The sequence below is a fragment of the Symphalangus syndactylus genome, chromosome 13 (genome assembly GCF_028878055.3).
Source record: "Symphalangus syndactylus isolate Jambi chromosome 13, NHGRI_mSymSyn1-v2.1_pri, whole genome shotgun sequence".
In the NCBI taxonomy this organism is placed as follows: Eukaryota; Metazoa; Chordata; class Mammalia; order Primates; family Hylobatidae; genus Symphalangus; species Symphalangus syndactylus.
Window position 1 is genome coordinate 108094540 of NC_072435.2, and position 24904 is coordinate 108119443.

The window sequence follows — 24904 nt, forward strand, 5'->3', positions numbered from 1 at the left end:
AGAGCGCTCAGAGGGTCAGCTTTTTCATCAGTTCTTTTAGTGTTATCTCCACAATTATGTGAGAATGACCTTGCTTAGAGAAAATTGTGTTATTTTCGAGATCTTTCCCCCTGTGTTGGAACTAGGCTGATGAAAGCATGGGCTTGACTTATTTGTTGATTGTATTCGTTTTGTACATTCCCAATCTCCTTTCTGACTTGGTGCAAATTCAGAATCTCTTAGTTTGTATATTTTGTGTCTTCAGGTATGATTTTTTCAGCTTATACCTTATGTCAGTGCTATTATGTGCTGATAATTTGTTTCTCTAGCTACCACCGTAGCTTCAGGCAAAAGGCTGTCAGCCAACTCTGTGCAGTTTATTTCTAAATTTTACTGTTTTCAGTTGAGTATGGATGAAGAATAACTCAAAGTTTATTCTTTTGATGATGAGCCCTTAACACCCCCTGCCATGATAGTGCTTGCTTTCTGACCGAGATCCTGAGGGAAAAAGCCACTTTATTATTAGAACTATGTTAAGATGCTTCCCAAAAAACATGGAGCAGTATTGTGTCAAAGTCTGTCCTTGGATGGCCTTGGATGCCTACATCAGGACTGTCTGATGTGCTGGTTAAAATGCAGATTCCTGGGCCTCATTCAGACTTACGTGTATTGATATTGCTGGTTGTGGAGCCTGGGAATTCACATTTTTAGCAAAATCCCTCATTTTTACTCCAAGTCTTATGTGCATTATACAGTTTGAGATGATCACCCAGGATATAGTCCAAAGACACTGGAGGCTGTTGAAGTATAGGTTGTATATATGGAAAAGGTTGGAATGTTTGAATTAATTTATAATGAAGATCCTTTTTAATTGAGTGTTCACATGCCAAAGCAAGGACAAACATTCAAAATGATTTTCTGTCTCTGTTACAACTTTTTCTTTTTTTTAAATTTATTTATTTGAGATGGAGTCTCGCTCTGTCGCCCAGGCTGGAGTCAAGTGGCGTGATCTCGGCTCACTATAACCTCCGCCTCCCAGATTCAAGTAATTCTCTTGCTTCAGCCTCCGGAGTAGCTGGGACTACAGGCGTGTGCCACCACGCCCAGTTAATTTTTGTATTTTTAGTAGAGACAGGGTTTTGTCATGTTTGCCATGCTGGTCTCAAACTCCTGACCTCAGGTGATCCGCCCACCTTGGCCTCTCAAAGTGCTGGGATTATAGGCGTGAGCCACTGTGCCCGTCTCTATTACAACTTTTTATTACAACTTCTTTATTTTGACTTTATTTTTAAAAATTATTTATTTATTTTTTCGAGATGGAGTTTTGCTCTTGTCACCCAGGCTGGAGTGCAATGGTGCGATCTCAGCTCACTGCAACCTCCGCCTCCCAGGTTCAAGTGATTCTCCTGCCTCAGTCTCCTGAGTAGCTGGGATTACAGGCACTTGCCACCACACCTGGCCAATTTTGTATTTTTAGCAGAGACAGGGTTTCACCATGTTGGTCAGGCTGGTCTTGAACTCTTGACTTCAGGTGATCCACCTGCCTCGGCCTCCCAAAGTGTTGGGATTACAGGCATGAGCCACCACGTCTGGCCGACTTTATTTTTTTTTTTTGAGACAGGGTCTTTCTCTATCACCCAAGCTGGAGTGCGGTGGCATGATCATAGCGCATTGCAGCCTCGACCTCCTGGACTCAAGTGATCCTCCTGCCTCAGCCTCGTGTATAGCTGGGATTACAGGCAGTTGCCACCATGCCAGGCTAATTTTTAATTGTTTTGTAAAGATGGAGATTTCACTGTGTTGCCCAGACTGGTCTTGAACTCCTGGCCTCAAGTGATCTTCCTGCCTTGGCCTTCCAAAGTGTTGGGATTACAGGCATAAGCCACTATGCATGGCCTGTAACTTCTTTAAATGGCTATAATTAAACAGTTGGTCCTTTTAAGACTGGGCAATGGACGAATGGCAAATTGCATTTTTAAAAGAGGAGGGGTTTAAAAAAAAAAACAGGAAAGATTGGGGCATTTGTCTCTAAAGGACTGTGGGCTCATTTAAGAAGTTTAGTGGTCATTCTTAACCATCTTTGTGGTTTTTCCTGCCTGCATGGGATGCAAATTTTCTGTCTCAGATGGGATTGATCAATCCCTTGGAGGAATGTGTCTACTTTTTAATTGTGTTTAGGAGAGCTGACTGTATACAGTAGTTTTGTGAAAGAACAACATGAACCCATAGTAGAGCTAAATTCTTTTTTATTTTTTAAAAACTTTAGATGGTTTCATGGACACCTCTCTGGGAAAGAAGCAGAGAAATTATTAACTGAAAAAGGAAAACATGGTAGTTTTCTTGTACGAGAGAGCCAGAGCCACCCTGGAGATTTTGTTCTTTCTGTGCGCACTGGTGATGACAAAGGGGAGAGCAATGACGGCAAGTCTAAAGTGACCCATGTTATGATTCGCTGTCAGGTAAATCTCCATTTGAACTATGGGTCTGACAAGATGTTGTCTTTGGGTGATTTTTCTGCTGGAAGAAGACAGACACCATTACATTCAAAGTCAGATTGTCTTTTAGTTATTTATTTATTTATTTTTTTTGAGACAGGGTCTTGCTCTATCACCTAAAGATGGGGTTTCACCACGTTGGGTCTGGTGACCCAAATCTTTGGGTGATTTTTCTGCTGGAAGAGGACAAACACCATTACATTCAAAGTCAGATTTTCTTTCCTTTTTTTTTTTTTTTTTAATATTCATTTATTTATTCATTTAAGACTAGGTCTTGCTGTGTCACCCAGGCTGGAGTGCAGTGATGTGGTAATGGCTCACTGCAGCCTCAACCTCCCTGGGCTCAGTTGATCTTCCCTCAGCCTCTTGAGTAGCTGGGACTACAGGTGTGTGCCAACATGCCCAGCTAGTGTTTGTATTTTTTGTAGAGATGGTGTTTCGCCGCATTGCCCAGTGTGGTCTTGAACTAGGGCTCAAGAGGCCTGCCTCCTTCAACCTCCCAAAGTGTTAGGATTACAGATGTGAACTACTGTGCCTGATCCAAAGTCAGATTTTCTTTGCTCACTTAGTCAAGTTCGTCTATGCTTTCATTATACTTATTAGTATAGTTACTGTATTAGTATATTAGCATATTTAATATATTATTATACTTATCATACTTGAGTATATTGAGTATATTTACACTTTTAATATATTTGTATACACACGCCACGTTTTTATTATTTATCTTTTTTTTGAGACAGAGTCTCCCTCTGTTGCCCAGGCTGAAGTGCAGTTGGCTCACTGCAACCTCTGCCTCTTGGGCTCAAGTGATTCTCACCCCTTACCCTCCTGAGTAGCAGGGATTACAGGCGTCCACCACCGAGCCTGGCTAATTTTTGTATTTTTAGTGGATATGGGGTTTTACCATGTTGTCCAGGCTGGTCTCGAACTCCTGACCTCAAATGATCTGCCCGCCTTGGCCTCCCAAAGTGCTGGAATTATAGGCGTGAGCCACGGCACCCAGCCTATTATCTATCTTTTGATGGACATTTAAGTTGTCTCCATATACTAGCTATTGTGAATAATGCTGCAGTGAACATGAGAGTGCTTGAAAACACTAATGTAACATAAAGGTAACAAATAATAAATGTCATCTGTTTATCTTGAAAGGAACTGAAATACGATGTTGGTGGAGGAGAACGGTTTGATTCTTTGACAGATCTTGTGGAACATTATAAGAAGAATCCTATGGTGGAAACATTGGGTACAGTACTACAACTCAAGCAGGTGAGCGGATTGGAAAGCTCAAGCTTTCTCCTTAAAAACTTAAAAAAATCCTAATAGAGAATTTTGCAAACATACAGAGGTAGACAGAATAGTATCATCAGCCTCCATGTACCCATTGCAGCTTCAACTATCAAATCTTTTTTTTTTTTTTGAGACAGTCTTACTCTGTCACCCAGTCTGGAGTGCAGTGTTACAATCTTGGCTCACTACAACCTCTGCTTCCTGGGTTCAAGCGATTCTCCTGCCTCAGCCTCCCGAGTAGCTGGGACTACAGGTGCCCGCCACCATGCCCGGCTAATTTTTGTATTTTTAATAGAGACGGGGTTTTACCATGTTGGCCAGGCTGGTCTTGAATTTCTGACCTCAGGTGATCTGCCCGCCTTGGCCTCCCAAAGTTTTGGGATTACAGGCGTGAGCTACCACGCCTGGCCCTAAATCTTTTCTTATTATGACTCCACTCACTGACTGCCTGCTATAGTACTTGGAAACATATTCCAGATTTATATTATTCCCATATTTATCTGTAAAAGGCCTTACAGAGGTTTTTTTTTTTTTTTTTTTTTTTGAGATGGAGTTTTGCTCTGTCGCCCAGGCTGGAGTGCAGTGGCGTGTTCTTGGCTCACTGCAACCTCTGCGTCCCGGGTTCAAGAGCTTCTCCTGCCTCAGCCTCCTGAGTAGCTGGGATTATAGGCGGTGCCACTACACCCAGCTAATTTTTGTATTTTTAGTAGAGATAGGGTTTCACCACGTTAACCAGGCTGGTCTTGAACTCCTGACCTCCAGTGATCTGCCTGCCTCAGCCTCCCAAAGTGCTGGGATTATAGGCGTGAGCCACTGTGTCTGGCCTAAGGCCGTACAGAGTTTTAAAGCAAGTTTTCATTATAGATCCACTTCTGGTTACCTTTAGGTAAACTCACTTATTCACTTTGGCATTGTTGCTATTTCAAATTTCACCTTTATGATAGTGGAAAATGATATAATCTCTCTAAATAATGTGGTCTATTTATAAAGAAAAATAGGCTTGAATTTATATCAGCAGAGTAAAGTGTATGTGGAGACTGAAGAAAGATACATTTTTTGGCTGAACAGAAAAGACAGTGAAACTATTTGAAAACTTTTATTGTGAATTACAGGGTCCTATGAACCCTCTGTCCGTGCCTTTATGAATATCAACATAGATGTGTTTTTTTTTGCATTAACACCCTTTTCTGTAATATTTTCTTTATTTTACATCAACTGCTGTACTCGATCAGCCCCTTAACACGACTCGTATAAATGCTGCTGAGATAGAAAGCAGAGTTCGAGAACTAAGCAAATTAGCTGAGACCACAGATAAAGTCAAACAAGGCTTTTGGGAAGAATTTGAGGTAAGTTATTAAAAAACTGTTTTTATGTGAGTTGTTATATCCTATTTTTAGTGGAGGAGAAGTTGGTCTTGTGTTTGGAATTGGACCTGAGAGACTTGAAACTGACGTCCTTTTTTAATTCGGCCATTGATTGACATGGAACAAGTTGCTGAGAGGGCTTCTTCGAAATAGAAGAGCATTGTGTTCTGAGGGAAGGGAGTTGGCAGTGAGTAGTCAATGGATGTGCCAGCCGCTCCATTTGGCTCTTTTGGTTTGGATTGGTGGCAAAATCTCAGAGAAACAAAAGGATCTAATTTCTTTGAAAGATTTCCAACACGCACTGGGGTCTTTAGAAACAATCTGTAGCCTTAGTGCAGCAAATGAGTATGAGTAGAAGAGAAACACCTTGTGGTGGCTTTTTTTTTTTTTTTGAGACAGGGTCTCGCTCTGTCGCCGAAGCTGGAGTGTACTGGCGCGATCTCGGTTCACTGCAGCCCTGACCTCCCTGGGCTGGAGTGATCCTCCCATCTCAGCCTCCTGAGTAGCTGGGACTACAGGCATATGCCACCATGCCCGGCTAATTTTTGTATTTTTGGTAGAAATGAGGTTTTGCAGTGTCGCCCAGGCTGGTCTTGAACTCTTGGGCTCAATTGATCCTCCTACTTAAGCTTCCTGAGTAGCTGGGACTACAGGCACACGATACCACGCCCATCTAATTTTTGTATTTTTTTGTAGAGATGGGGTTTTGCAGTGTTGCCCAGGCTGGTCTTGAACTCTTGGGCTCAAGTGATCCTCCAGCCTTGACGTGCCAAATGTGGTGGCTTTAATTTCAGAGTTCAAATTGATAACTCTGGTAAGTTAAGTGAACTGATTTCTTTTTTTTTTTTTTAATTATTTTTGTTGATTATACTTTAAGTTCTGGGATATATGTGCAGAACGTGCAGGTTTGTTACATTGGTATACATGTGCCATCGTGGTTTGCTGCACACATCAACCCATCATCTAGGTTTTAAGCCCTGCATGCATTAGATATTTGTCCTAATGCTCTCCCTCCCCTTTAATGCATCAGTGAAAAAGTGATGATAGGCTGGGCGTGGTGGCTCACTCCTATAATCTCAGCAGTTTGAGAGGGTGAGGCAGGCGGACCACTTGAATCCAGGAGTTTGCCCCCATCCCCAGACAGTGTGTGTGATGTTCCCCTCCCTGTGTCCATGTGTTCTCATTGTTTGGTTTTCTGTTCCTGTGTTAGTTTGCTGAGAGTGATGGTTTCCAGCTTCATCCATGACCCTGCAAAGGACATGAACTCATTCTTTTTTTATGGCTGCATAGTATTCCATGGTGTATATGGGCCACATTTTCTTTATCTGGTCTATCATTGATGGGCATTTGGGTTGGTTCCAAGTCTTTGCTGTTGTAAATAGTGCTGCAATAAACATACGTGTGCATATGTCTTTATAGTAGAATGATTTATAATCCTTTGGGTATATACCCAGTAATGGGATTGCTGGATCAAATGGTATTTCTGGTTCTAGATCCTTGAGGAGTCACCACACTGTCTTCCACAATGGTTCAACTAATTTACATTCCCACCAACAATGTAAAAGCGTTCCTATTTCTCCACATCCTCTCCAGCATCTGTTGTTTCCTGACTTTAAGTGAAATGATCTCTTTCCTGAAACTAACTTGGGTTGGAGAATGTCCCTGATGGGAATGTGCTGTGTTCCCATTGCACCCTTCTATATCACTTGACCATTGACAATGTGATCTCTTTCGTTTTCTCCTCATCCATTTGACAGAAAACTTCAAAAACAAGGATTCTGGCATATTTACCTTTGCAGTTGTCCCCAGCATGTAGCACAGTGCCTAGTACACAGAAGAAACTCCATAAATGTTTGTTGAATGAACATTTATATTTAACTCATGTTTACATCATTTTATTTTCCTGTTCTGTTTTATGGGAATGATTATTCTATGCTTTTTGAGGACTACAATTTATAAATATTTGTGGAATGAATGAATAAGTGAATGACTGGGCAAATAAAGTCATTTTAGCCAGAGTATGTCTGAACAACTTGCTGAGATAGACATGATTTCCCGTTTTCCAGCTGAGGTGCCTAAGGGAGGTTAAGTAAATTATTTAACCTTCATACCGCAGTTTTTGTTTTGTTTTGTTTTGTTTTTTTTTCCTCTTGAGACAGAGTCTCACTTTGCTGCCCAGACTGGAGTACAGTGGTGCAATCATAGCTCACTGCAGCATCCAACTTCTGGGCTCACGCCATTCTCCCACCTCAGCCTCCTGAGTAGCTGGGACTACAGATGTGTACCACCATAGCCGGCTAATTTTTCATTTTTTGTAGATATGGGGTCTCACTATGTTACCCAGGTTGGTCTTGAACTTCTGAGCTCAAACAATTCTCCTGTCTTGGCCTCTCAAAGTGTTGGGATTACAGGTGTGAGCCACTGTGCCTAGTCCATACCACAGATATTGATTGAATTCCAGCACTGGGGAGGAGTGTAGAATAGAACATTCTCAGTCCTTGCTCAACATTGCTGAACAGAGACTTGAATTTGAGTTTATTCTCTCATCCCAGGCTTCGGGTTAGGCTCTGAAGACACTAGTGAACAAGACAGACAGGGTTACTGCCTTTAAAGGGAGCTTCTAGTTGAGAGAAGGAAAACAGTGATGAAAAGCATCAGTGAAAAAGTGATGATAGGCTGGGCATAGTGGCTACTCCTGTAATCTCAGCACTTTTAGAGGGTGAGGCAGGCAGATCACTTGATTCCAGGAGTTTGAGGCCAGGCTGGGCAACATGGTAAAGCCCCGCCTTTACAAAAAATAGAAAAAGTAGCTGGGTGTGGTGGTGCACACCCGCAGTCCCAGCTACTCTGGGGGTTGAGGTGGGAGGATTGCTTGAGCCTGGGAGGTTGAGGCTGCAGTGAGCTGAGATCACGCCACTGCTCTCCAGCCTGAGCAACAGAGCCAGAACCTGTCTCAAAAGAAAAAAAAAAATGATGATAAACATAGTGAGTCAGAATTTTGAAATCTCAGCCTCACTGTTGCCCTCCTTGTCCGCTGCCATTACATTCACTTCATTTCATTACGTTCACTTCATTACGTTCACTTCATTTCATTCATTACGTTCACTTCATTTCACCTTCATAAAGCCTCATGAGGTAAGATGGGGAGATACAGAAGTTTTAGAAACCGCTCATCAAAATTGAATGGAAAACCGATTGTTCCAAAACTTTTTAGTGCGGAAAATTTCTATTATATGCAAAAGTAGAGAGAACGGGATAGTTATAGCAGTATATCTGACACCCAGCATTAACAACTATTGATAATATGGCCAATCTTTTTCGACTCTGCCCCACTCACTCCCCCAGCCCTGGCTTGTGTTGAAGCAAATACTTTTTTTTTTTGAGATAGAGTTTTTTTTTTGTTGTTTTGTTTTTTGTTTTTGAGATAGAGTCTCACTCTGTTCCCCAAGCTGGAGTGCTGTGGCTTGATCTTGGCTCACTACAACCTCCGCCTCCCGGGTTCAAGTGATTCTTGTGCCTCAGCCTCCTGAGTAACTGGGATTACAGGCGTGCACCACCATGCCCAGCTAATTTTTGTATTTTTAGTAGGGACGGGGTTTTCACTGTTGGCCACGCTGGTCTCAAACTCCTGACCTCAGGTGATCTGCCTGACTTGGCCTCCCAAAGTGCTGGGATTGTAGGTGTGAGCCACTGCTCCCGGCCTTGAAGCAAATCTTACACATCATTTCATCTGTAACTATTTTATTTAAAAAAATTATAACCTGAATAGCATTATCATATCTAAAACTATTAACAGTATTTCCTTAATATTAACACATATCAGTCACTATTCATATTTTCCTGATTGCTACACACACACACATACTTGCAATTTGTTTTTTTTTCTTTTTAGATGGAGTCTCACTCTGTTGCCCAGGCTGGAGTGCAATGGTGCGTTCTCAGCTCACTGCAACCTCCGCCGCCTGGGCTCAAGTGATTCTCTTGCCTCAGCCTCCTGAGTAGCTGGGACTACGGGTGCCCACCACCTCACCTGGCTAGTTTCTGTATTTTTAGTAGAGATGGAGTTTCACCATGTTGGCCAGGTTGGTCTCAAACTTCCAACCTCAGGTGATCCACCCACCTCGGCCTCCCAGAGTGCTGGGATTACAGGCTTTGAATTGGGAGTGCTTTCTTCCACCTTGATTATGAAAAAATTTCAAATGTGTATAAAACAGATTCATATAAAGGATCCTGATATGCCATTATCAGTTTTATCAATTATCCCTGACATCATATTTTTATTTATAAATATTTCAATATTTGTGGAATCCTTAAAAATGCATCACATAACCCAACATTGTTCATATTATACCAGTTGTCTTATAATTTAAAAATATTTTGTTCAATCATTTTTCAGATAAGCTTCACACACTGTGGTTGGCTAAGTCTCATAATATTTCTGTTTTAAAAATCTTAAGGCTGGGCACTGTGGCACACGGCTGTAATTCCAGCACTTTGGGAGGCCGAGGTGGGTGGATCACGAGGTCAAGAGATCGAGACCATCCTGGCCAACATGGTGAAATCCGGTCTCTACTAAAAATACAAAAATTAGCTGGGCATGGTAGTGCGTGCCTGCAGTCCCAGCTACTCAAGAGGCTGAGGCAGGAGAATCACTTGAATCCGGGAGGTGGCAGTTGCAGTGAGCCGAGATCGCACCACTGCACTCCAGCCTGGAGACAGAGTGAGGCTCTATCTCAAAACAAAACAAAACAAAACAAAACAAATTTTAAGTCTCTTAGAATACTTTGATGCCCCTTCCATCTCTCTCTTTTTCTGTCTTCCTTCCCCCTCTCCCTGTCTTTTCTGCTGTTGAAGAAAGCAGATCATTTGTTCTGAGAGTTACTTATAGTCTGAATTTTGCTGAGTGCCTCTCTGTGGTGGACTTAAGCATGTATCCATCCCTTATATTTCTTGTAAGTTGATATATCTAGAGACTTTATTGGATACAGGTTTTCTTTGGCAAGATAGCATGTACGGTGGTGTATCAGGAGGTGTTTATGTCCTGTTGTTTCTTCTCTGATTTTCTTAGCAGCTCCTGATCATTGTTACTTAGATCCATTAATTCATAAGGGACTGTATGGTAGTGATATTATAATTTTATCATTCTTCTTCATTTGTTAGGTTGGAATATTTCTATAAAAAGCTTTTCATCGCCGAGGGTTGATTTCTTCCTTCTTATTAAGCAGTTTTCTTTCCTTTTTTTTTTTTTTTTGAGGCAGGTCTCACTGTGTTGCTCAGGCTGGTGTGCAGTGGCACAAACACATAGTTGTGAACTCCTGGGCTCAGGTGATCCTCCTGCCTCAGTTTCCTCTGTAGTTGGGACCACAGTGCATGCCACCATGCCTGGCTAATTTTTTGATTTTTTTGTAGAGATGAGGTCTCATTTTGTTTCCCAGGCTGGTCTTGAATGTCTGGGCTCAAGCAAGCTTTCTACTTCGGCCTCCTGAGTAACTGGGACTACAGGCACATACTACCATGCCCAGCTAATTTTTTTTATTTTTATTTTTAGTAGAGATGTGGTCCTATTATGTTGCTCAGGATGGTCTCGAACTGCAGAGCTCAAGTGATCCTCCTGCCTCAGCCTCCCAGTGTGATGGGATTATAGGTGTACGACAGGCATGAGCCAACGAGCCTGGCCAGATTTTTTTTTCCTGATTTAAAATCTATTATGGGTTCAATTGATACTTCCAAATCAAACTCAGGGCTTCAGGATTTTTACTAACCTAATTGATCTTACCCATGTATCTCCTTTCTCTAGTGCCAAAAATCCTACTTCTTGAAGCCATAATAAGATTATTCATTTTTTCTATCCCACATTACACACAACAATCTTAGAATAATGACTTCCCAATAATATGATTACTGAAAACAGTTTAATTTTTTTTGCGCTTTTCCAAAAATCCTTCAGAGATGTGTAGTCAAGTTACTGTATTCTGCTGGGCACAGTGGCTCACGCCTGTAATCCCAGCACTTTGGGAGGCCAAGAAGGGAGGATTGCTGGAGCTCAGGAGTTTGAGACCAGCCGGGGCAATATAGTGTGACCCTGTCTCTACAAAAGAAAATTAAAAATTAACCAGACATGGTGGCACGTACCTGTAGTCCCAGCTATTGAGCGGCTGTGGCGAGAGTAGGCTTCAGCCCAGGAGTTTGAAGCTGCAGTGAGATACGACTGTGACACTGTACTCCAGGGTGACAGAGCAGGGACCCTGTTTTTAAAAAATGTATATAAAAAAAATTCCTGTGCCTTAGACTCATTTGTAATCGTCCTTATCTCTGTGTGGCTGTATGCTAACTGGGTATATGGTTAGTTTATTTGTTTCATTTAAAAAATCTCTTTCTGTTAAGTTTTATTTATAATTACACAAATATTGGCTTTGATAGTCAAATTGAAAAAACAAAGTATATTCAAAGAAGTCTACCTTCTATCCTTGTCCTCTCCTGTCTATATTTTAGCCATAGTATAAAAAGTTACGGTTTATCATTACATTTCAAAAATATAAGAAGATATTCCCATATCCCACTTTTTCTTAAACAGTAGCATAACTTTACATACTTTTTTCTAACCTTGCTTTTTTAAATATCCTGGACATCCTAGATATCCATAGTAGTGTCTAGAGATAGTCTTCATTCTTTTTTTACTGTATAGTAATCCATTGTGTAGTTGTAGCACAGTTTATTCAACCTATTGATGGGCATTTGGGTAGTTTCCAAATGTATCACAGAGAGGATTACAGTGAATAGCCTTGTGTATGCATCCTGTTTTACTTTTGCTGACTACTGGTAATACTAACATTTTTTATGTTCCGTATTTAAAAAATGGTGGTTATTATTCATCTATAACTTTTATTATACATGACTTTGGTTAGCATGCTTTAACCTTTTAGCATAGCATTTGCAAACTACTTGTTTTAATTAAAATTTTGGTTAAATGTAAAAAATAGTGAGCTATTTTATAATCTAGATTCAATAGAATCTTATACTTCCTTTACAAATGATAGCTGAATTGATCATTTGTGTAAATGACTGTGAACTTAAAAATTATAGCATTTTTTAAAATAAATTTTTTTAACATTTAAAAATTATTTAAAATAATAGACACACAAAGTAAAAAGAGAAGAAAAAAAAAAAAAAGACATGGTCTTGCTATGTTGCCCAGGCTGGTCTCAAACTCCCGGGCTCAAGTGATCCTCCTGCCTTGGCCTCCTAAAGTGTGAGCCACCACACCTGGCAAAAATTAATTTCTTTAAAACAAAAACATTACAGGTTATCTGGTACCATGGTAGCTTCTTTAACACTAGGTTCACTTAGAACGAAGCTTAGGAACAAAGTCATACTTTCACAAAGAGCTTGTGTGGCAATGGGGTATTTTTTGCAAATTGCATTGGTGGGGTCAAGATGTGAGTTTAGAAGGAACTCTTAGCCTGACTCTTCTGGCCATGGAAAAAGATGGTTGGTTCTAAATGCTGACCTGATGATTTTACACTGTCACATCTCAAATTGTGGTCATCTTTTATACATTATTAACAACAAAAGGGAAAAATTGAGTTGACTTTAAGAGGAAGTGGAAAATAATGAGATCACATCTGTACAGGCTCTCCATAGAGGTCAGACTGAGGTGGTAAAATTGTTGTGCACTAAATTAGGGCATTAACGTTTCGTGGAAACTGAAGCTGTATCTAAATAGCTGATGGCCTGCTTTCTAGATCTCTTATGTACCTGCTTCTCAAATTCAGTGTTTTAAAAAATTGCCTTTTGAGGTTGGAACCAGGGAAATAAGCCTGAGAACAGAATAAGCCATTATCAAGAAAATTAGAAACTTGGAAGCAGATACTCATAATCTAAATCCTCTGAAGCTAAAGTTTGATCCACAATAGCAAAGCATTATCATTTTTGTGATTGTACCTTAGTTGTTTTCTGGAAGGTGATAAATTTGGGATCACTTTCTTCTTGCATTGTGCTCTGATAGTCTTTAAAACAAACCAGAGCTCTAAATTGCAGTGCCATTGGTAATTTAACTCTGATTTGTCTCTATGCCTGGCTCCTGGTGTTCTGTAAAATTCTACATGTCATTTCAGGTATCTCTATCCAGAAGATGTTACTTTTGCCTTTGATGCACTTTAAAACGTGAAGTCTCTTGTGAAGCTCTTTGGTTCTTTTCTCCTTTGCTGCTGAAATAAATTCAGGTTGATGATTTTCTTCTAGGATATGTTGTGTGATCTAGACATTGCAAACCCAAGTCTTTGATATTTTTCCCTACAGATTGCCTATTTCTTTTTTATTTTAATTTTTATTAGATATTATTATTTTTGAGATGGAGTCTCACTCTGTCGCCCAGGCTGGAGTGCAGAGGTGTGATAGCTCACTACAACCTCCACCTCCCGAGTTCAAGTGATTCTTCTGTCTTAGCCACCCAAGTAGCTGGGATTACAGGCATGCACCACCACTCCCAGCTAATTTTTTTGTATTTTTAGTAGGGATGGGATTTCTCCATGTTGGCCAGGCTGGTCTCAAACTCCTGACCTCAAGTGATCTTCCTGCCTTGGTCTCCCAAAGTGTTGGGATTACAGGCGTGAGCCACCATGCCTGGCCAGTTATTATTTTTTTTTTAAAGAGATGGGGTCTCACTATCTTGCCCAGGCTGGAGTGCAGTGGCTCTTTACAGGCACTGTCGCAGTGCACTGCAGCCTTGAACTCCTGGGCTCAAGTGATCCTCCTGAGAGGCTGGAATTATAGGCACATGCCACCGTGTCCAACAGATTGCCCATTTGTGATCTGTGTAAATATCTCTCACTTCCTGCAGTATCTCTGCTCAAGAATGTAAAGAGATGGATAATATTTTTAGATTTGTTGAAATAAAGTTCTGCTCAAATGAGACTGACACTAACTAGATGAAAAGGCTGGTTATAATTCTGTAATTTTGTGCCTGCAATGTGTGTGTTATTATACACTTGAATCGGCCCTGTGCATTGTGGTGAGGTGCATATTGCATGGTTGTATTGAAGAGGTTTTTGGGCCGGGCGTGGTGGCTCACACCTGTAATCCCAGCAATTTGGGAGGCTGAGGCGGGCGGATTACCTGAGTTCAGGAGTTCAAGACCAGCCTGGTCAACATGGCGAAACCCCGTCTCTACTAAAAAATACAAAAAATTAGCTTGGCGTGGTGGTGGGCGCCTGTAATACCAGCTACTAGGGAGACTAAGGCAGGGAGAATTGCTTAAACCTGGGAGGCAGAGGTTGCAGTGAGCTGAGATTGTGCCACTGCACTCCAGCCTGAGTGACAGAGCAAGACTCTGTATCAAAAAAAAAAAAAAAAAAAAGATTTTTGCCCTCTCTCTGTGCCTGCTGCTCCCTGTTGAGTCCTATAGGACTCAGCTGCCAGGGGGTACTGTGGGCTGAGACTGGACATTGCAACCGACTACAAGGCACCGCAGGACCCAGGTTGTGGATGGACTGTCCCCCGGGCTTTCTTCTTTCCATTCATCCTCCTCCTCTAACTCCCCTCTGTGTCCAGTATCCTTGCTTTCCATACACCTGCTTCATTCTTTTCCCTTCAGTAGATTTTTCTGCTTCTTGACTTGACTTACAAACCCTACTTCTAGCCCCTTTCAGATATTGAAACTAGCAACTTTCAGTCTTTGTACCAAAGTCTCAGAGATTCTCACTGACTCAGATGCCATCCATCTCTAGTCCAAAGAACAATGTCAAGGACATGATCATGTGGAACAAAAGTGTCTGCTGTAGACATCTTTGGGGAGAAATAGTTTTCAGTGATGAGGGTTGTAGTGAGTTGGGCAGATGTCCCAAAAATATCTACCAAAAACTATAGACACTTCTGGTTGCAGTGACTTATTCCTTCCTTCATTCAGCAAATATTGATTGAACACCAACTCTATGTCTGGTTCTATTCTAGGTTTTGGGGATGGAGCAGTGAACAAATCAGTCTTTATCTTTATGGAGTGTACAGTCAAGTGGGAGAGACAGGCAGTAAACAAAGAAACAGTTCAATATTCAATCTGTGAGATGGTGATAAGTGCTACAGAGAAAACAAAGTAGTGTAAGATAAAAAGGGTGTTTTGATAGGCCTTTACTGTTTAGGTCTCTTTGATAAGGTGGCATTTGAACAAAGCTCTGAAGGAAATAATGGAGCCAACCATGCATATAACCTCAGGGAGAACATTCCGGGTAGAGGGAACAGCAAGTGCAAAGGCCCTGAAGTGGGGGTTTGTTTACCATGTTGCACAATCTGCACACAGGCCAGTACAATTGGAATGGATGGGAAATGTACAAGAGAGAAGTTGAAAAGGCCAGGTGCGGTGTCTCATGCCTACAATCCCAGCATTTTGGGAGGCTGAAGTGGGAAGAATTTGAGATCAGCCTGGGCAACCGAGCCAGACCTCGGGTTCTCTACAAAAAAAAAAAAAAAAAAAAAAGGAGCTGGGCATGGTGGTGCACGCCTGTAGGGAGGCTGAGGCAGGAGGATCGCTTGAGCCCAGGAGTTCGAGGCTGCAGTGAGCTATGAGTATGCCACTGCACTCCACCCTGGGTGACACAGTGAGACCCTCTCTCAAGAGGGAAATGGAGGTGGAGCAATGGTGGACGGGTCCCATCATGAAGGGCATTGTGGGTCACTGGAAGGCCTTTTGATTTTACTTGGAGGAAGATGGAAAGCCTGTGAAAAGTTTTGAGGACAGAAGCGAGGGGATCACTCTGGCTGCTGCATGGAGGACAGTCTATGAGGGGTAGGTGGAGGTAGGGAGACCAGGAAGGAGGCTGTCGTAATCACCTGAGCAGAAAAGTGATGGTGCTTGGCCCAGGGCAGCAGCAGTAGAAGTGGTTGGGTTCTAGAGCTATTTTGAATGTAGAATTGCCAATATTTGAAGGCGGATATGATAGATCATGTAGCATGACAGAACTGAGTCAAGGATAAGATGACCACTTTTGACTTGAGCAACTGGTAGGATGGAGTTGCCATTTTCTTAGGTGTGGAAGACTGGAAGGAACAGTCTTTTGGGGAGGTGATCAGCTTTCATTTTGGATATGTTGAATTTTCAATTGCCTGTGAGACATCCAACTGGAAGATGATTCTTCAATGAATTTTACGATATTACAGTTGGGATTGTGCTAGAATGTTCTTCTTGCCTCATTTCTTCGTCTGGCTAACATCTCTTTATTCTTCAGTCCCCAGCCTCAAGGGCATTTTTGCAAGGAAAACTTCCTTGATTCCCATCCCCACGCTTCGACGTTCTTCCTGTTATATGTGTGTACGTAGCAGCACATCCTTTCCTTCATAGTACTTACCATCTTTGAAGTTCATAAATAATTTGTGTGGGTATTGGTTTAATGTGCTATGAATCCACAGAAACAGATAACATAGGAAGGTCTGTTGGAATAAAGAGAGGTTTTATGGCTGGGTGTGGTGGCTCACGCCTGTGATCCCAGCATTTGAGAGGCTGATGCAGGCTGATTGCTTGAGGCCAGGAGTTTGAGACCAGCCTGGTGGTGAAATTGTTTTACCAACATGGTGAAATCCTGTCTCTACTAAAAATGCAAAAATTAGCCAGGCTTGGTGGCGACCACCTGCAATATCAGCTATTCAGGAGGCTGAGGCAGTAGAATTGCTTGAACCCAGGAGGTGGAGGTTGTAGTGGGTCGAGATTGCACCACTGCATTTCAGCCTGGGCGACAGAGTGAGACTCTGTCTCAAAAAAAAAAAAAATAAAAAATAAATAGAAAAGAGGTTTTGCTCAAATGAAACTGATAGGGAACAATAAAGAGGCACAGTTTGATCCTACTGTTTTATGTCTGCCATTTGCAAATTTCCTTTTTTTGATTTTAACTTTTTTTAAGAGATGGTGTCTCGCTATGTTGCCCAGGCTGTTCTTTATTTTATTTTCAGTTCCTGGGTACATGTGTAGCCAGGCTAGTCTTGAACTCCTGGCCTCAAGCGATCTTCCTGCCTCAGCCTCCCAAAGTGCTGGGATTTCAGGCATGTGCCACTGTGCTTGACCTATGTGCATATTTTCTAGGAAAATAACCCCACAAAGACAGGCAGTCCTATTTTGTTCCCTGTAGCCCCAGAATCCAGCTGAAAGCCTGGCACACAGTAGGAACAAAATAAGTATTTGTGGCATGTTGGATCTGAGCTATTTCCTGTATCGAGAGAGTCGTATTGGATTCAGACCCTCTGTGTATATTCAATGAATATATCTGATGCTTACAACGTATGAAGGAATGTTCTGGGCTTTGCTTTGAGATGTTCTGCTTTGGTATCCTACAATTTGTGTTCGGATGGAGCCCCTGTTTGAGGTGTGGTGAAACCACAGTTTAAGTCTCATCTCTACCAACTAAGCTAGCTGAGTGGATGTAGGATGTGCATTTTAGTCTTTGAGATCCCTGTACCCAGGTGCCCAAGAATTGGTAGTGCTGAATTTCAGAAAGATTTTAGTTTTTAAAACTTTTTTAGATTTAAAAAATACCACAATACCAAAAAACCCCTCAAAAGCCCCAAACAAGAAACCCCTATACAACACCTTATTAGCTGGGGTTATTTTTTCCTAGGGCTTTAACACTTGTTTCCCTTAGTAATTTCTGTATTTCTTTTTTTAAAAGCCCGGCCTGCTGTCATGCTAGCCTCTCTTCTCTGTGGTGGTCCAAAGCTGTTTTCAGCTTGCACTAACATTGTGGTCATTTCGCTGACAGCTTCATAGATATCCCGGATTCCACCAGCAGCTCTGCTAACTGAAGTTCTCCAGGAGAAGCTAGTGTGTCTTCACATCCACAGTCCAGTTTGATTTCTTTAAAGTGATTACATCCTGCTTAGGGGAGCTATAAATTCTACTTTGAGATGGTTAGGTTTCATGGAAACAAGACTTTAACTGCACCCCAGAGCTGTGTCTAGAATAATAATTCTTGTCGGCGATCTCTAGTGGAAATCTTCCCCCTGGTGACTAAGCAACACCGCAGTGAACAAAACCCTCAAGCAGGGCTCCAGCCTCATGCTTAAAAATGCTCCAGGGTGGCAGGCTTGCCCTGTAACCAGGATTTTCTATCTACGCCTGAGTTTCCAGACTTAGTAGAGGAGCTGCTACCTTCCTGTGGGTAGAACATTTCAGTAGTTAGAGGTTTTATTCCATAAGCTAAATGTTACATTCTGGAGAAATTCCTTTCTTTCTGTTGGAATATTTCTTTCTCTTTTGTTCCTTATCACCCTGCACCCCCCATGGCTTTTTGTTGTTGTTGTTTTTGTAGTAGAGTCTCACTCTTGTTGCCCAGGCTGGAGTGCAGTGGCATGATCTTGGCTCACTACAGCCTTGACTTCCTGGGCTCAGGTGATCCTCCCACCTCAGCCTCCCAAATAGCTAGGACTACTGGTGTGTGCCACCATGCCTCGCTAATTTTTTCTATTTTTAGTAGGGACGGGGTTTCGCCATGTTGCCCAGGCTGGTCTTGAACTCCTGGGCTCAAGCAATCCGCCCACCTCAGCCTCCCAAAGTGCTGAGATTACATGTGTGAGCCACTGTGCCTGGTCACCTATTTCATTTTGAAGATGAAGAAAGTGACTCCCAGAAGTGAGAAAGTTGCCCCCAGGGATGTGACTGGCAAATGGTTGGCTGAGGTTTGAACTTGGGGACTTCTGACTCCATGTCTACCATGCCATGCTTTCTTTCACTCAGCCATTGAGATTCTCCTGCCCAGTTCTTAAGGCCCCCACTGTTTTTCTCACTCTCCCCATCTTTTCTCTTTTCCCCCCACTTCCTAGTTCACGCTTCCAGACTTGCTGCCTGGTCTCCTTCACTCTCCTGCGCACTCGCTGGCATCATGCCACCTTTGCATTCGCCCCCCCACCCCCAACTTGCGAGGTTGCCTCCCTTTCTTGCCTATACCTATCTAAATTTTTTACCTGTTTTCAACTTCAGCTCCTCCCGGAAACCTTCTTCAGTTAATTTCATAGATCTCATTCCTTAAATTCCACAGTGCATAATTAAAAATTACACAGTTATAGATTTGTCTTGTACTATTTGCTGCTGTTTCATGTGTCAGAACCTGTTTTCCTTCAAGGACCATGTCTTTTTATTTATTTATTTATTCATTTTTGAGATAGGGTCTTGCTCTGTCTCCCAGGTTTGAGTGCAGTGGCATAATCAGCTCACTGCAGCCTTGAACCCTTGGGTTCAAGGGATTCTCCTGTGTCAGCCTCCAGAGTAGCTGGGACTACAGGCATGTGCCACCATGCCTGGCAAATTTTTCTTTTTTTTTTTGAGACGGAGTCTCGCTCTTTCACCCAGGCTGGAGTGCAGTGGCGCGATCTCGGCTCACTGCAAGCTCCGCCTCCCGGGTTCACGCCATTCTCCTGCCTCAGCCTCCCGCATAGCTGGGACTACAGGCGCCTGCCACCTCGCCCAGCTAATTTTTTGTATTTTTAGTAGAGACGGGGTTTCACCGTGTTAGCCAGGATGGTCTTGATCTCCTGACCTCGTGATCTGCCCGCCTCGGCCTCCCAAAGTGCTGGCATTACAGGCGTGAGCCACCGCGCCCAGCCTTTTTTTTTTGTTTTGTTTTTTTTTTGTTTTTTTTGCATGCCTGGCAAATTTTTCAATTTTTGCAAAGATGAGGGTCTCACTATGTTGCCCAGGCTGGTTTTGAACTTCTGGCCTCAAAGGATTATCCTGCCTCAGCCTCCCAAAGTGCTGGGATTACAGGCATGAACTACCATGCCCTGCTAAACCATGCCTTTTTAATTTGTTTTTCTACTTATACCCCACCTTGTTGGAGATGGGTGGCTTACAACAGGCACCTGGAAAGGAACCATGCCTTGGATTGTTTATATTCCCTGTGGTGCTTCACAAGTCATGTTGGTCAGTTAGGACCTTCTAGGACCTTCTCCGGGGATGAGAGTCTCCAGCTGCCCTTCTTTCCTGGATAGTGCTGTGGACTCATGCAGGAAGAGCTGCCCAAGAGAATTGGTGACAGGCTTTGCAGCATGGTGTCAGGAAATGGTGGCTTTCATCCACCTTTGGTGTCGGGTAGTGTTGCAAAGCTTTCATTACAGAGAATGGAATGAGAAATTGCAGTGTTTCTTTGCAGAGAGGACAGATGCCAAAGGAAAACAGAAGTTCCTTCAGTCTGGGTAGGAGGCCTGGTTTTGGAGCCTGCCCAGGTGGTTACCGCTGTCTTAATAATTATTCACGGCATCAAAACTAGAGAGACCATCTGTGTGATAGCCTTTCTCAGCTTTTTTTCTCTTCTTCAGAAGGCCACAGCCATGGGTAGGGCAGGGGGAAAGTTAGTAGGAGCTTTTACATTTTTATTTATTATTGATTTATTTATGAAAGTCTTTTTGGCTGGATGTGGTGGCTCATGCCTATAATCCAAGCACTTTGGGAAGTTGAGGCAGGAGGATCACTTGAAGCCAGGAGTTCGAGACCAGCCTGGGCAACACAACGAGACCCTGTCTCTACAAAAAGTAAAACAAATTAGCCGGGTGTGGTGGTGCATACTTGTAGTCCTAGCTACTTGAGGGGCTGAGGCAGGAGGATTGCTTGAGCCCAGTTTAAGGTTACAGTGAGCTAAGTACGATCAGGCCACTGCACTCCGGGTTGTGTGGCAAAGCACGACCATTTCTCTAAAACAAATAAACAAAAAACCTTTTATTATTGAAATTTTCAAACAGACCCCAAAATAGAGAAAATAGTCCAGTGGACCCCCCTTTTCCCCAACACCCAGCTTTAACACAGACCAAATTTTGTTAATCTTGCTCTCTCCCACTCTATCCCCTCCCCTGTCCAATATATACACCCTTGTAGCTTTGTTTTTGTTGTTTTTATTTCTCTTTTTTTTTTGAGACAAAGTCTCATTCTGTCACCCAAGCTAGAGTGCAGTGGCGTGATCTTGGCTCACTGCAACCTCTGCCTCCCAGTTTCAAGTGATTGTCCTGCCTCAGCCTCCCAAGTATCTGGCATTCCAGGTGTGTGCCACCACTCCTGGCTAATTTTTGTATTTATATGGAGTTTTACCGTGTTGGCCAGGCTAATCTCGAACTCCTGACCTCAGGTGATCCGCCTGCCTCAGCCTCCCAAAGTGCTAGGATTACAGGCGTGAGCCATGGCCCCCAGCTGTATCTTTGTTTTAAAAAGTAATCTCTCTGCCTGGTGGGCCAAGAATTTAAAATATAAAAAATTTAAGAAAAAAAAAAATAAAGTAACTATACAGGTTGGTCTGGCCGTAATGGTGAGTGTCATTATTTTTCTTCCCTAGGTATTTTGGCTCTGTTGCTCAGAGCAGTGCAGGTGAAATGGTCGTTAGGGCATCGTCATGGTGCCTGGGGATGCCTGGCTCAGCCAGTTTGTTTTCTGTCTGCCTCTCTCCTTGGTCCTCTTCCTCCACTTTCATTCATGAATTCTAGTCAAGAGCCAGGTCCAGGTTTTCAATCCAAGGGCTTTGGAAGCCTCTGGGGTCTATTTTGGTCATTGCAGTCACTGGGCTGCTGCTCCTGGCATTTAGGTTGGCAGGGGTCTGGGCTGGGGGGCAGGAATGTTCAGTGGCCATAAATGTAAGGGTTGGTCTTACACTTACGTAAGGGAAACAATGAAAACTTACTTCCTCCACAGTCAGTAGTGCCGTTGGGCACTCACATGTACAACATGGATCAGGACATTGACTTTCTGTGGATACCTTTTAATAGTTTATTAGATGTGTTAGGCTGTTTTGCACTGCTCTAAAGGAATATCTGAGTCTAGGTAATTTATAAAGACAAGAGGTTTAATTAGCTCATGGTTCTGAAGGCTGTACAAGCATGGCTCCAGCATCTGCTTCTGGTGAGGGCCTCAGGAAGCTTCTGGTCATAGTGGAAGGCAAAGGGAGAGCAGACGATCACGTGGCCGGAGTGGTGGCAAGGGTGGGATGGGTGCCACGCTCTTTTTTTTTTTATTTTAATTTGAGACAGTGTCTTACTCTGTTGCCCAGCCTGGAGTGCAGTGATCTCAGCTCACTGCAGCCTCTGCCTGCCAGGTTCAAGCAATTCTCCTGCCTCAGCCTCCTGAGTAGTTGGGACTACAGGTGTGCATCACAATGCCCAACTGATTTTTGTATTTTTAGTAGAGACGGGGTTTCACCATGTTGGCCAGGCTGGTCTCGGACTCCTGATCTCAAGTGATCCGCCCACTCAGCCTCCCAAAGTGCTGGGATTACAGGCTTGAGCCACTGCGCGCGGCCACCACACTGTTTTAAACAACCAGATTGCACGTGAACTTAGAGCGAGAACTCACTCACTGTGAGGATGGCACCAAAACATTCATGAAGGATCCACCACCTTCCTTTAGGCCCCACCTCCAACACTGCAGGTCATATTTCAACATGAGATTTGGAGAGGACAGACATCCAAACCATATCATTAAATTTAATAGTTTTATGCAGTTTCTTTGGCTCTAGATCTGTTTAGACTCCTGCAGTCAGGTGACTGTAACTAGCCTCTGGTCCTTTTTGAGAGTTCACAGTTTGGTGCAAACCCTTTGGATGTATTATTTGGGAAAAGGGGGTGTCTGGCAGCCTGTGTCCCTGCTTTACATTGTCCTTTTTGCTGCCTGCCTAAGCCTCCTCATTAGCATCCCTGCCAAGGCCAGTGGAGAAGGATGGAGATGTGGTGACATTCAGCTTGACAGGTCATTAGCAGTTTTTGTGCCCCAGGGACTGCTGGTGGGAGGGAGGTTGTGGAAGATAAACCCTGACAGGAATGTATTCTCCTCGAGGGCAGGGTTTATTTGATATTCTTCTGGAGTTTAGAGCCATAAGCCTGGTGCTGGGGAGGAAGCGCCCTTAGCCTTTGGGAGCCTCTGCGGGCAGAGCATGGAAAGTCACAACTTGTGAATTGTTTGTATTTTCAGTCTCACTCTAGATGGATGGCATCTTCTGCTGTGGGAAATGAAATATGTTTAGGCAACTTGAGTCCCAGGTGCAGATGAGGCTGGGCTAATGGGTGCACTAGGGAAGGAGCTGGGGGAGAGATGCGCTGTTAGCTATTATCAATCTGTGACAGCTGTCAGCTGCTGGCAGTTAGCACCCACCTGTGCCTGAGATGCAGGGACGCCTCTCTTGTCCTCTGTGGAAGCCTCTGGACCCAGCAGCCATCTTGACTGTGCACTGTTCAAGCCCCAAGTCCGCCTGGAAGAGGTGATTGAGAACTTACTGCAGGATAAGGAAAGTGCAGGACAGGTGCAGTGGCTCATGCCTGTAATCTCAGTGCTTTGGGAGGCTGAGGCTGGAGGAGGGCTGGAGTCCTCGAGTGTGAGACCAGCCTGGGCAACATAGTGAGACCCTGTCTTTACAAAAAGGAAAATAATTAGCCAGATGTGGTGGTGTGCGCCTGTAGTCCTAGCTACTCAAGAGGCTGAGGTGCGAGGATCACTTGAGCCCAGGAGTTTGAGGTTACAGTGAGCTATGATCACACCACTGCATTCCAGCCTGGGCGACAGAGCATGACCCTGTCCCAACAAAAAAAAAAAGAAATAAGGGAAGCCTCTGGCAGACCTGATGATGGGTGGCCCAGCCAAAATGAGTTTTGATGAGGATTTCCCTGGTCTGGAACTCTGAATTTAGTCTGGCAAAGTGTTCTCTTTGTGTTGTGAGATGATTCTTTGTGTTACCCCATCACAGTAGGTAAGATGAATTAGCAAATGAGAAAGGTTTTCTCTTTTTCATCCTTATCTAGTCCTTACATGAAGCCTGAAGAAGGTCTCCATATGGTAGTAGTAAGTCTTTAACATCTACCTCTAACACTTGCCTGTGTCTTTTTTTTGCAAAGCGTCAGGAATGCCCCAGTATCTAGGTAGAATTTGATAATATTTCATTTTTGTTATATTCCCTTTTCTGCTTACCTTCTATATATAGCAAAATGAAAAATTTTTTAAAATATGTGCAAGTAAGGGCAATTTCTTTTTTCTTTTTTTGAGACAGGGTCTTGCTCTGTCACCCAGGCTGGAGTGCAGTGGCACAATCTCGGCTCACTGCAACCTCTGCTTCCCGGGTTTAAATGATTCTCCTGCCTCAGCCTCCCAAGTAGCTGGGATTACAGGTGCCCACCACCACTCCCAGCTAATTTTCATATTTTTAGTAGAGACCAGGTTTTGCCATGTTGATTGGGCTGTTCTCGAACTCCTGACCTCAGGTGATCCATCCGCCTTGGCCTCCCAAAGTGCTGGGATTATAGGCGTGAGCCACTGGGCCTGGCTGAGGCAGTTTCTTTTTGAAATATATTTTGTGAAGGAGAAAAAGAGGAGTTCAGTTTAAGGAAACAGATGACGTAAGAGGTGGTATGCAGAGATGCCAAAGCATCTTGAAGGTGCTTTTTTTTTTTTTTTTTTTTTTTTTGAAACAGAGTCTTGCTTCGTTGCCCAGGCTGGCCTGCAGTGGTGCAATCATGGTTCTCTGCAGCCTTGACCTTCTGGGCTCAAGTAATCCTCCCACCTCAGCCTCTCGAGTAGCTGGGACTACAGATGCATGCCACTATGCTTGGCTAATCTTTAAATTTTTTGTAGAAGCCAGCTCTCACCATATTGCCCAGGCTGGTCTTGACCTCCTGTCCTCGAGCAAAAATACAGATTTTGATTAAGTCTGGAGTAGGACCTGGGCCTGGGATTCTAACCAGCTCCTAGATGGTGCTAATGTTGCTGGTCTACAGACCACACGTGGAGTAGCCAGTGTAGAGTTCATGTAGAAATAGTGATATTATAGAAATAGCCAATAT

General features: G+C 43.2%; 1 protein-coding gene across 6 annotated transcripts in view; it reads left to right on the top strand.

The window, feature by feature from the left end:
• The window catches only part of PTPN11 (protein tyrosine phosphatase non-receptor type 11), a 95355-nt gene that overhangs the window by 30763 nt on the left and 39688 nt on the right, over nucleotides 1-24904 (top strand). For all 6 annotated transcript variants that reach the window (XM_055237561.2, XM_063614453.1, XM_063614455.1 and 3 more), the window contains exons 4-6: nucleotides 2246-2438; nucleotides 3627-3743; nucleotides 4997-5110. In XM_055237561.2, coding sequence (XP_055093536.1) covers nucleotides 2246-2438; nucleotides 3627-3743; nucleotides 4997-5110 — 424 coding nt within the window. The remainder of the gene's footprint in view (nucleotides 1-2245; nucleotides 2439-3626; nucleotides 3744-4996; nucleotides 5111-24904) is intronic.